The 12928-nt window shown below is 41.5% G+C and overlaps 1 protein-coding gene across 1 annotated transcript in view; it reads left to right on the top strand.

Annotated features, from left to right (window-relative positions):
• Window positions 1–1169: 1169 nt before the first annotated feature.
• The window catches only part of LOC104623822 (semaphorin-5B-like), a gene marked incomplete at its 3' end in the record, with an annotated part of 80272 nt that continues 68513 nt past the window's right edge, over window positions 1170–12928 (top strand). The window contains exon 1 of the mRNA XM_010291015.1: window positions 1170–1323. Within this exon, the coding sequence (XP_010289317.1) occupies window positions 1170–1323 (154 nt within the window). The remainder of the gene's footprint in view (window positions 1324–12928) is intronic.

The following is a 12928-nucleotide window of genomic DNA, read 5'->3' as shown; positions in this document are numbered from 1 at the left end:
GTTTTGGAGGCTCCGAACAAAAATATAGAGGTATTGGGCACTGCAGGTGTTGACTGTTACACTACCTTTATGGATCACTACCCCTGCAGGAATTGAAAATCTTCTTATGTGTGAATTTAATCAGAATCAGTTTTATCACTAGGTAAGATTTAAGGGTAGGAGACTCCGTTTGTTTGAAAACACATTTGCAATAATTGAACAAACCTACATAGGAAAATACAATATGCACACCAGTAAGATTAAATTTGGCAATGCAGATTTTCCTAAGCTGCAGCAGCATCTTGGGGAGCTTGTGGCAGGGGCTAATTAATCCTCCATCCCCTGCCTCAGGCCTGGTAGGCCCAGGGGAGCTTTTAGAGCTATATCTTTTCTGCTGCTATTGTTAAAAATGCTCACATAGAAAAGGCATGACTTTCTCCTCTCCTAGCCTGAGAGTGAGTGCTCCTCCTCTTGAGCTGTGCCTCAGCTCTTGTGGCTGGGAGCTCTAGCATCCCATGGTAATGCAGGCAATTGACTCACTTCTCACCATTCTCCCCATTAAGCTCTTTTAATTTTTATGTTACCCTAATTGGCACTTTCCTGGCAACACCTTTAAATTGGCTTTTCTTGTTTCAAGACATTTAAAACAAGCGGTGGTAAAATGTATAAATCTCCTATTAGAACAGTATTAATTGCACACGTGTTCTCATGATGACTGATGTTGGCCTTTCCTTAGTGACCTCTTGAATGTAGCATGATACTTAAAAATGGACACGTCACAAAACTGAGGTGTGAGGTGCCCACACAGGGGGACACACTTACATCTGGAGTATTTGAGATTTCATGTTGTCAGCACTGGCTATTGCATACCGGCTGCTGTATAAGGACATATACCCCAAAGGTATGCAGAGATATATATATTTAGGGAGCTGTGCACTTACCTTCTCTTTGAAATTAGAAGCCCAAATACAGTTGTAAATTGGGCTTATTTTTTTTGGATGCTGCTTGTGCAATATTATCCTGTGTACTTAGCACAAGTGGGGCTGGGATGAAAGGGGAACCTCCACCCTTCTCTATCCATGTTACACACTCTGGATAAGCATTCATCTTTCTGAAAGTGGAATTATTTGTATTTCAGGTATCCTCCCTGGGCCTACCTTGGAAGCTAGATCTGCAGCCGCCCTTCAGTCATGGTTGTTTCAAGATTAAAGGCCATTTCCCTGTCATTGCCAAGCCTTTTTCTTCTTGCTTTTCATCTCTCAGCATCACAGAATGTACCTGAATACTCTGAAGCTGAACATCAGCAATGTGTCAGGAAAGAACACCCCACAATTGCTTTTGAAGGTAAGAGCTTCTATTCCTTTTTCAAGTTCCGGTAGGGTGATCCATTTTGAAATCCTTCCTGGTGTTGTTATGGACAATGGTTTAGTCTGTGCTGTTTTCCTTACACCTGTGATCCACAGGCTAGTGCAAGTGACCTGATGAGTTGTATTCCCTTTGATGCTTTACAGTGTTTTATCTCTGAGGTTTCACAGCAGTCACTTAATTCAGGCAGTTTTGGGACTACTGGTCTAGGAATCTCCGTTTCCAGTTCTGTTACAGGTTCCTTGTAATCTTGTGCCACACTGAAACTGTGTTTCAGTTTCCTTTTCTCTAACTGGATTCAGTAATGCTTATATACCTCACCTGGCTGGCTGGATCCAGACAATAAGTGAAAATTGATCGAGAATGTGGACTTACTTGAATGCAAGAGAATTGTTTTAAAATTGCAGAGAGTGGATGCCTTCTTGTTTGTTGCCTTTTTTTAAAATATATTTATTACCTCTGCTAGTAGTTTTTCTGTCTTTCATCTGGCCATTTAACTTGACAAGGTCTAAGAATGTTAGGGGGTCCATATTATGTTGCAGCATCCTGCCAAGTGTGGGCAATCTTTTTACTACTCTTTTGCTTCATGGAATTTCTCTTGTCCTTATCCTAGTTGGATTTTCCGTGAGTGTACATGTACTCCTAAGTTGCTGTCTGTGCAATTTGTCCACTTACTAACAAGACAATTAGATCATTGTGTTGGTGCCACCATTATTTCTGAATTCACCCAGACTAGTGCGTTAAGCTCAGTGTGCCAGTATCATCAGCTGCTGAATCTCCTTGCTAAAAACGGTTTCCTCCGAAATATTGAGATATCGATTTTGGTTCCCATTTAAGGCTTTGCAATGCATCTCCAGTTACATTTTTCGCTAAAGGCAATTAAGTACCTCGCAATGTGTCTCTAGTTAGGTTCTTTGCTAAAGGCAATTTAGTTGTGGTTTTGTGACCTTTGAGATAGGGTTTCCAGGAAGAAAGTAGTCAGAGGCTTCCTTGCTGACCTTTCAGGGTTCTTCTAGAGAGCTTTACTCTTCTTCACAGAGGAGGAAACGCTTGTTGCTTAATTTGGAAAGTGTAAGAGAGTTCTTGTCTGTTTTCCATTATCTGTGCTTTAAAGGTTTAAGTGGATTAAAGTAAATTAGCAAAATCTTTAAGCCTACATAATATGGCACTAGCTCCACCCTTGCTCTGGTGGAATGGGTAAATAAACCTTGATTTTAATTGCTTAATAAGTCTAACCATCTGTTTAACTGGGGAGAGGTGAAAGGAGAAACCCTTGTGGTTAAAAACATGGTGGAACTGTGCTGAATATTTAAATAGATAATGCAATAATGTGGATGTTACAGGTACAGTAAAGACAAAAAGTGTGCACTCTTTCTATTAACCAAGAGCACCAAACTTTAAGTTTACCCAGGATGTGTTTGCAGGATCCAGCACTTGGATAAATCATTCTGCAGGGAATACTACAGCCCCAATTCCTGATGTTGAGGAATTAGTGGGCATTTTTTGGCTCTCGATATGAGTGCTTCTCTGTGAAAGTGATGGCTGCATAAACACACTCATAATCTGCCTGTTTGCTTTGTTTTAATCAGGCATGAATTTTTCACAGAAAAAAAATCTCCTCCCCCTTCACTCTTCTTGTTCCTTTCTTCTCTTTAAGGATAGAGGGCAAAAACTGGTATGAGTTAATTAGAACTTGACAATTATACGAAAGAAATAGATTGAAAATTGCGGTCACATAAAGAAAATTACCCAGATTATCATTTGAGTCTCTTAAAACCAAGTCAGATACAGAGGTGTGGGGGTTTTTTTATCTCACTACCTCTTTCCTCATGCTTGTTCATGACACAGATCCTGTATTTTCTGCTGCAAAGCTCTGCTGGAAAATACACAGGAATAAAATTAAAGGCACCTTCCTTCTACTGCACATAGTATTTCAGCTTTATGGAAGAGGGCTCACACCTCCAAAAACACATCTGAGTTCATAACTTAATTTATCTTAAATCTCTACCCTGTTCTGATGCCAGCACAAGCAGGTTTAGGCTTCAAGGGAAGACAAGCAGGGGAAGCTACATCTTATGTGCTGTCCCAAATTGCTCTGGGGATGTCTCCGCTTAACAGTGTGGCTCATGGGTTTTCTGTGGGTCTCCAAATGCATCATCCCATGGATCACAACCTTCTATAAAATGGGAATGCTGAACCAACAACTGAAAGAGTGACCCCAGCAGCAGCTCTTCCAATGTTCCTGCTGCCAGGGGAAAGGATTATGTTACACCAGCGATTTTCGGTGGATGGGCGGTAATAATAAGTAAGGCCCCAGACCATTCAGTCATACAGGATGCATTAATTTACTGCCAGAATGAATAGATTAACCAAACAGTTCATGTTACAGAGGGGTTGAAATAGCTTTTTTTTCACAACCTTGCTAGCCAGACTTCCCATTGCAAGACAAATGGGATGCCGTAACATGTTTTGTGTTCTCTGGTCTTCAGTTCCCACCTTGTTTGTGCTCAGCCTCTCTTTTTATCATACTTTTCCTTCAGATTACAATATTCTTAAGAACCAGTTGGCTAGATAATATTCTTGTCATGGAAGAATGCAAGTAAAACTCCTTTCTGTCTACTTTGTAACTTATTTCCTGAAAAATTCTGTATTTGCTATGCCTCATCTCTTACTTACTGTATCTCATCCACACTAGTCAACTGTTTATTTGAATTGATATCTCTCTGTATTACTATGGGAGGGGTAAGAAAGAGAGAATATAGTACATGACCTACTCATTTAAGCAGAAAGAAGTCTCCGTATGCAAAGTGCTTTTACTTCAGCTGTGTTCGGACCTGAAGAAATGACTGTTTCCTTACAGAGTCTATTTCCCAAACCACCTGCCATTACTTGTGACCTAGAGAAAATGGTCTAGACAAGCTGAGGAACCTAAATTCTGGTCCTAAATGTGCTTATTTTACATGCTTAGGATAAATCTTGTGCTGCCAGGAGAGATGGGGGCTGGGAAAGGGGGTGTGGGCTGAATGATTTGTCCTGCCAGACTACACAGAGATCATGAGGGACAGGTTACGAATTTGTGCTGTGTGTGCCTTCCTGCATGTTTGCACAGTATCAAACTAACAAAACGGTGCCCCAATCTCCCTGGGGCTTATAGATGATGCTCATTGTACAGTTCACCAACAATAATAATGTACCCAGTTTGGGCTTTTCATAATTAGATTGTTCTACTCTGTGCTTATAGGAAATCCAGTTAAAGTTTGATTTCCCTTGTTAGATCAATAAGAAAATGATCTTTTACTTCCCAGGAGCCTGGTGTCTTATTACCTATTTGGTTGTGAGTGGGTAGCTACATTAAGGATCTTGCATGCTTGTTTGTTTTTCAGTGAGTTGAGAAATTAGTGAAACAAGCCAGGTACATTCATATATTCCTAGTGCATCCTTTTCTATTTATACATTCACATACACATGCATACAAGTCCTGTTCCATTAAACAGTATGTCATGCTGGCACAGCTCCACTGTGGACCACTCTAGTAAGCCAAACACCAGAGAAACTGTTTCTAGTTCCTGTCAGTCATGTTCATCTTTCCTGTCTTTTCCATATATACCTACTAACCAATAGACCAGTCTCTGCATTTGCAACTGGGCTATGCCCTTGGCATACTGTCCTGGTTCTTAGCAGTATCCTTCATTGTTATATAACTGTTTCTTAGAAATAAAGCATCTTTGCTATTCATTAAAGACATTTGGAGCTTCTTTGTAACATGCCCCTTGGGAAAGCCAGAAACATCTGGTTTTGCCATGGCAATTCTATGTAAGATTTGTCATTTTGAGAGCCAGAGCCATGACTGACATGTATATATGTTTGCAATGGGTGCAGAGTGCTTGGTTTCAGCTTGTTTACCAAGGAAGTGCTTAAAAGTTTGCAAATTCATCTGTGTTATATGAATCACTTTGATGTTCACAACTGGAAATTAATTGTAGACAGGTTTCCACTTGCAGTTTCTATCATTATTTATTTCTCGTTAGCTTTATCCATGAAATCGCTAAGCTCAGGAAAAAGCATGATAGACTTCCTAGGCTCTTCTCTGTTCTGTCTCCCAGGGCTTTCTCCCTTGGGTCATGGCAGTTAGTGTAAGCTGGAAGAACATCATTTGTCCCTGCTTTAATATTTGCAGCCTGTCTTCATCCACAATAATACCTTAGCTGATCCCATGCTGAAGCACAGGAGAGAGGTGGACTTGGTTAAATAGTTTATAACCCAGATTTTCTCAGGACTGCAAATCTCAGCTGTGCAGACTGTATCATCATGGCTGGTGTAAGTTTTCAGTGTGCAGCATTTGACCCGTTGTCTAATACTCAGCCTCTCCTAGATGCAGACAAGTTGCTCTGTCTGTTGCTTCAGATTTTCAAAATGAATTAGTTCGGGAGTGTTTAAATCTGGGGTTTTACTTCAGACTGTCTGTAATTATTACCTCCTACCAGATGAATATGATTCAGATTGCTCGAATGTAGCTTGCTATATATTTTCTCAATATTTCCTTTCTTTAAACAACATTTTGTTGAAACATGGCCAGCTTCAAAAACTGAAATCTGTGGGGAGCAGTTAAATGTTCACTTGTTGTATTGAAAGCAAAAACTGTTTTAACTTTGTGGGCTGAAGGATAATAGGGTATGATTTATTTCTTTTGGAGGTTCTTGACATTTTACTAAACACCCCCACTATTGTTGAATTGGTCACTGATACATTATTCCCTTTACTGTATATTGATGGGAAAAAAATACATTAGCATCCATCAACTCCAAAAGCCAGCTGGGAAAGCCCCTTAAGAAATTCTGATAAAGATTTACTTTTCTTAAGCAAGTGAGATGTTGACAATCCAAACCAAAATTTTAGTTAAGGAAGGATGAAGATTGTGGGATGACATATGAGAGGTATATCTGGCTAAATATCAAAGGGAAGGCAAAATACATTATGGGAGAATTGTCTTCTAGCTCATAGCCTTGCTGCCCTTGAATCTCCATACAGGTAGTCCAAACATTAACTAATGATGGAGTGTTGACTGGAAACTGGTGGCACCCTGTGGGTACTACAGAATGTTTGACCTTCAGTGCATTTCAGTATAGATTTTGTTTCCATTAAGCAAGCCTTGTGGCAATTTTCTTTTTAATCTTGAAAAATGGAACTGTGGCAAACGAAGCTGCTATTTTCTTCTATAGGTTTGATATAGAATTTTTTTGAAAATTATGACTAATAAAGCCATAAATATACAGTGTTGGGGGAGGTAATTTGCTCTCAGACAAAACTTCTGAAAATTACACCTAAGAGCTCTCAACATATTTTTAATTCCATTATAATAGTTATAACAATAATGATGCTAGTTCTTTGATACTGCACCATTAATGGTGTCCAAGGCACTTCACAAATAATCGCAATGAGATCTGATTGAAAAAATTATTCAGTGTCCTGTTCCTTGGGGCCTCAAGAAGAAAAAGGGGTCTTAGAAGAGTGCCCTTTATTCATAAGATGCTTTAGACAGTGAATCATGGCAAGCAGGAGAGAAAAGGAAGACTTTAGCTTCAGGAAGCAAAGTGATTGAGTATCTCTTACATATCGGAGTGAGGGAAGGTAAAACTTTGAAGAGGTACAATAGCTCAAGTGAAGGAGCAGCCTCTGACCATGAGTGGTGGTGATGATGAGAGGGAGTGCATGCTTAGCAGCAGGACTGATTGAGGTGGACTCAAGATATGTAAGAGCAGGTACTTCAGAGGGTCACCAGTGTAGTATGCATGGACCAAGGCCATGAAAAACTGTGGTCAACAGCAGAGTAACTTATTATATTTTCCAGAGGTACCACAGGTGTAACTGGGGCTAACAGCAGTAACTAACAGCAGCATGTGTGTGGTCCTTTCTTTGGCACAGTGGTTGGATCTAGGAGGTAGAAATGGGCTGCCTCTTTTCAGATCCCAGGCAGCACCTCAGGGAAAGGAAACTGGGTGGAAAGCAAAGCAAAGTGCTTTTCTTCTTTTTCTGTGGTTCAGTGCAAGCAAAGATATGCTTTGTGGAGACCTCATTCTCAATTTTGAAGTTTATTTAGCATAGTTCCCTAACTGAATAAGTTTGTGAGCCAGTGATATGGCAGACCTCATTTATTTAACACATCTGCTTCTGATGAGTGTTAATATATCACATTCTGCTAAAACCTTCCATTCAAGGATGTCATTATGTTTTGATAAAGTTCACTTTAGTACTAGCAATTTCATAAGAAATATTCTTGTTTAATCATGCAGGGTTCACCCTGGAAAGCCACGAACAGTCTCAGCTAAGTCAGGCACTTAACACGTACTTACCTTGCACTCAGTGGGATTGCGTGCTTGTAACCAAGCATATGCTTATGTGCTGAGCTAGGCCACAGTCAAAGTGCTCAGTGCTGAAACATCAAGTTTGTAAATGGAAACCCTACCATATCATTTTGTTTCTAGAGAGTTCTGCTACCATAGGTCAAACTGGCCAACTTGTTCCTCTAACATGGCTGAATCAAGTGGTTAAGAAATTCAACATGTTCCTGGGCTTAGTATAGGATTTACTGGATGAAAGTCTGTGATCTGCAATACACAGTAGACTGGGTTAGAGGTTTTTATGATAATTTCTAGCTTTGGAAGGTGCAGATAAAATACTGAAGAAATTCATATTTTGGCTTAAAAAGCTCTGACTTCATAGATCATCCATTCTTGCCTTCTTATAACATTGGGTGATGTTTGGAATGTATTTTAATGGAAGTGCTTGAGCTGCAAAATTCAGATTTGTGTTTTATACATGGGGATTGTTCTGGTTTACAGCACATTAATAAAAGAAGTGAAGATCATGGGTGAAATGTGGTCTTTGATAATCCTTTACTATTATTAGCCAGCTTCCAATTTAAGAACACTGATCCTTAGTATTTCAGGATTTTACAGCCTCTGCTCTGATTCATTGATGTAACTGACTCATGGTGGAACCTTTGTCCACAGAAGACAGGAGCCTGCATAGGCCTGGCTGGCTAAAAAGTACAGACTGTACATTTGATTTGGCATCTACAGTTCAGTCTCTGGTGAGCCAGCAAAGATAGTCAACTTCTGTTTCAGATGTTCATCAAAATCAGATGCATCTGCTTCTGTGGCAGATCTGGCTACCTGCAGGTGAAACTCATGGGGAGTTTAGCCATGCTTCCTCTGCTCCCCCCTGCATTCTTACTAGTGAAAACAGTTGTCCTGCATCTTGCACCATCTCTGCTGGCACAAGTGACTGGTGTAGACATGAACTGTAAGGATAATAAAAAAAATTGCCTCCATATGTGGAGGAGGCAGATTGAATGATGGTTGAACGATGACAAAGGAGCGTTTTTTACATCAGACTGCGCTGGCTCTAGGAGCCAATATGCAGCTTGCTTTCCTGTCTGAAAAAAGGGATTATAGCAATCAGAATGTCATAGGAAGCTGGAAGTGATGCATGAGCACTCACCTTATCTTTCTCAGCAATGGAGATTGCGTGACAGCTGCAGGGCTTGTCTCAGTAAACAATGGATCACAGTACTTAAACACTCTGCAACATCCTTAAGAAAACAAGAAAGCTCTGGGCTTACTAACAGCGGGGCTGTGTGTGGCACCGGTTAGCCAAGTGTTAGAAGGTGGTGGTGGGGCACAGGGCTATGGGTGCATGACACTGTGCAGTGCCATGTGGGGTAGCAGGCGAGGTTTTTGAGGAGGTTGTTGAGGAGGGGAGAACAGCGTTAGGGTAGTGTTTGCCCTGGTTGGTAGCCTGCTGAGGAAAGCCAGATCCATTCTTTCCATGAATTCCTGTGTTGTACAGGCACACGTTTGGTCCTGTCAATCTCACGCATGGCAAACACACATGCTCATGATTTATGGACGTGCATCAGTATCCTACACTCTTCCAACACTGTGGTGCCTCCTCTTGCTCTTGATAGGCCATTGCCAGTGAGGATCGCAATGCTGGAAGTTAGTTAGGGTTTGAGGTCTTGTGGGGGTCTGAGCAACACGAGCCATGCTGAAGGGGAAAGAGCCTCTCTCATGTTACATGATTTCTTTCCCAATCCCTCAGCCTGAGGCCTGGGGACTCACCGAGTGCAAGTCTCCTGGCTCTTCACTGGAGCAGGTCTCAGTTGAGCTTCCAACTTGTCCTTCGCCATCTGCAAATAGGAACCCAAGTGAAACAGAGAATGGGCCAAGACTGGCCTCTCTGATGGAGAAGAAATGCTGAAGAACTGTAGAAATGTGCAGAATTGGGAATGTGACTCACAGTCCTTCAATCTCCTTCCTTGGGGGGAGACCCAGGACAATTTAGCAGCACACTGTCCCATACTGGGACTGAGCACTAGTTCATGCTTATTATCTGGTGTTTTCTTTACCTGGCTTAAATCCCTGAGTTCTTCTGAATAGACTGGTGTGTTTTGCCAGCTGCTCCATATTAATAATAAAAAAGTAAATAAACAAGCAGTCATAATTGTACTTTTGCAAAAATTAGGTTTGGACTAAGTTATTTTTTCTCCATATTGAAACGATTTAGCAACACTTGTTTTGACAAAATGATTAAAATTTAGGAAACAAAGAGTCAAGATGTTTGCTATGCACTAGCAACAGTTAGTGCCTCCTGTACACCGTGTGTTTTACAGACAATTAGGCCTCGATGCACTAGCCAGTATCCCTAAACTCATTTAACAATTGGAAGCACTGAGACACTAAATGCTTTCATGATTTGCTCAAGAAAGAGATGACTCCAATGTCAGCACCATTGGGCACTTGGGACCATGCGTACATCTCCAGATGTCATTTCCCTCTTGGGATAGAAGAAGCTCAGTAAGGTCAATTCAAGGAGGAGCGTAGGCAGTGAGAGGAGAGGCACAAAATCATCTAGATTTGACATAACTTTAAATGATAACATGTCTAGGTTACTATGTGATTCCTATGGCTCTATGAAGGTACAACCTGAGTCTGTGGTTCTTTTTTTATTCCCTTCAGGGTGGTAAAGCGCAGACCGTTTTCTTCTGTCTCCTTCTATTCCTTGGTAGCTGAGAGATGGGACTATTCCCTCTTTCATGATACCAAGAGAGAAAAAGTCTTAATCTTTCTTCTTCCAGTCATCTCGTATCTACATGTTCTTGGACAGGCTGGAGAGGGACATCAGCAACTCTTTTTCTTTCTGGATCTCATTGAATGGGAATGGCTCATTGCAAGCAGCTATCACAGTGATTCTCAGGCCACTCATAGGTTAGCTCATTGTTTCTATCATCTAAGGAAGAGTTTCGTAGTTGGCTGAGATGGGAAGAATTGATCGAGAGGGCAGGAAACAAGGTAGAAACATGGCTGGGAAGTGAAGACTGCTAGAAAAGAAAGCAGGAGTGGGAGAGGAGGTGAATGTGGGGTCAGAGTGGTAAACTGAGTGAAACCATGAAAATGAGACAGCTGGAAGAACATCCAAGTTGGATTTGTGTATTGAGGTATATAAAGAGAAGAAAACTGCTGGTTTGGCCCATTTTGTAGAAGGGGTTGTACTCTGCCAGCAGCCTTCTGAGTCTTCATAACCGTGAGTGGAGATCACAGATTTAAGAAAGCAATGAAGCTAGAAATTGCAGCTGTTTTGGTGAGGACGTATTTAATGTACAATTAAGGATTTCAATGGATCAGGTTAAAGAAAGAAAGAATACTAGTAATGAGGTGGAGGTGGTGATGGGAAGACAAGACAGCAGGGTGATACGTATGTGTAGGAGGACTTTGGGGGTAAAGCCAGCTTGAGATTTTTGGCCTCGTGAGTAGAGTTGAGCTCTGAGTGCTGACACATTTGTTTGCTCAGCTCTGCCCGTGCAGTAAAAGATTTCTCCTTCCCCTGATGAATTTGCTGAATTGTGGAGTGGTTTTGTGTTGTGGAGGCTACTGTTACATCTCAGCATGGGGTAGGAGTGAAAGTTATTTTCCAAAGACTATTGCACTAACCTGTGGTGTGACCTACAACAGAGCGCTAAAATTTAAAATGAGGCTGATATTAAAATATGATTCATTCTCAGTCAAATAAAGATAACACTGTAAGTAGGCTTTAATCTCCGTGCATCCTTGGATGTGTCCACACTTGCTGGTTTGAGAGGACAGGTGGTAGTGTGGGTAGTCATTAGCCTTCTGATCACAGAATCATTACAGTTGGAAAAGACCTTTAAGATCATCAAGTCCAACCATTAACACACCACCACCATACCCACTAAACCATGTCCTGAAGTCCCACATCTACACGTTTTTTGAACAATTCCAGTCATGGTGAATCTACCAGCTCCCTGGGCAGCCTGTTCTGATGTTTGACCACTCTCTCAGTAAAGAAATTATTTCTAATATCTAATCTAAACCTCTCCTGGCACAGCTTGAGGCCATTTCCTCTCATTCTATCCCTAGTTACTTGGGAGAAGAGACCAACACCCACCTCACCACAACCCCCTTTCAGGTAGTTGTAGAGAGCGATAAGGTCTCCCCTCAGCCTCCTCTTCTCCAGACTGAACAACCCCAGTTCCCTCAGCCGCTCCTCATAAGGCTTGTGCTCCAGACCCTCATCACCTTCTTTGCTCTTCTCTGGACATGTTCCAGCACCTTAATGTCCTTCTTGTAGTGAGAGGCCCAAAACTGAACACAGTATTTGAGGTGCGGCCTCACCAGTGCTGAGTACAGGGGCACAATCAGTTCCCTACTCCTGCTGGCCACACTATTTCTGACACAGAAAACATGGTCTTTGGTTACAGCCTTGTTTGCTTTGTTCCTGATGGGTTCTGGTCAGTGGCCCACACAGAATGGAAACTGTGGCCTCAGTATGAGCAGGCAACTGTCGACTTTGTGAAAAATGCTCCCGAATACTGAGGATAATTGAAGCAGAGGATGGTGTGAGATGGTAGGTCTGATTCAGAAAGGGGAACATTCATCAGTCTATACCAAGAAGACAGCCTGAGACCCTGCCTTAAGTTACGAAGTGATTAGCATCTGTTGATCATTGTTGGGATCCAACACTGAGAGTCCTCCAGGCTAGTGGGTGGTCTGAAAAACTGAAAAAAGTTGAGTATTTGTGAACTGTAGTATCTTCCAGTTGCTATACATGGTTTTCTCTGTGCCAGGGTTGAAGCAAACCAAAAGGAGAGGAGATTATACAGTTACAGAAGTCAACGGGTGTCATCTGGGCCTCCCCAGGAATGCTGAAATACTCGCACACAGTGATTAAACATGCCATGAACTTGTAAGCTGAGTTAAGAGAACTTATAAGACACCATACTGAGGCAGTAAGGGAAGCACTCAATGTGTGGTCAAGTTAACACTACACAAAAGTAGGTCTGAATACCTGCAGAACAGGTATTTATTTATTCCCATTGAGTCTGGCAGGCCCCCAGTGCTATACTTATGCTCTACTTCATTGCATAAGCCTTTACTTATTTTACAGGGGCTTTATGTAATGTATGTGGTTCAGGTTATCTTTTCTGGAATGAGGTCCCTGGATCTTCTGGTTTAACTTCCCTATCTTCCTCCCTTAAGGTCTGTTTATGATATCATTGAAGCTTTTC

This window comes from Phaethon lepturus, unplaced genomic scaffold (assembly GCF_000687285.1).
Source record: "Phaethon lepturus isolate BGI_N335 unplaced genomic scaffold, ASM68728v1 scaffold31367, whole genome shotgun sequence".
NCBI classification, from domain to species: domain Eukaryota; kingdom Metazoa; phylum Chordata; class Aves; order Phaethontiformes; family Phaethontidae; genus Phaethon; species Phaethon lepturus.
This window is presented reverse-complemented; position numbering and strand designations above follow the sequence as displayed.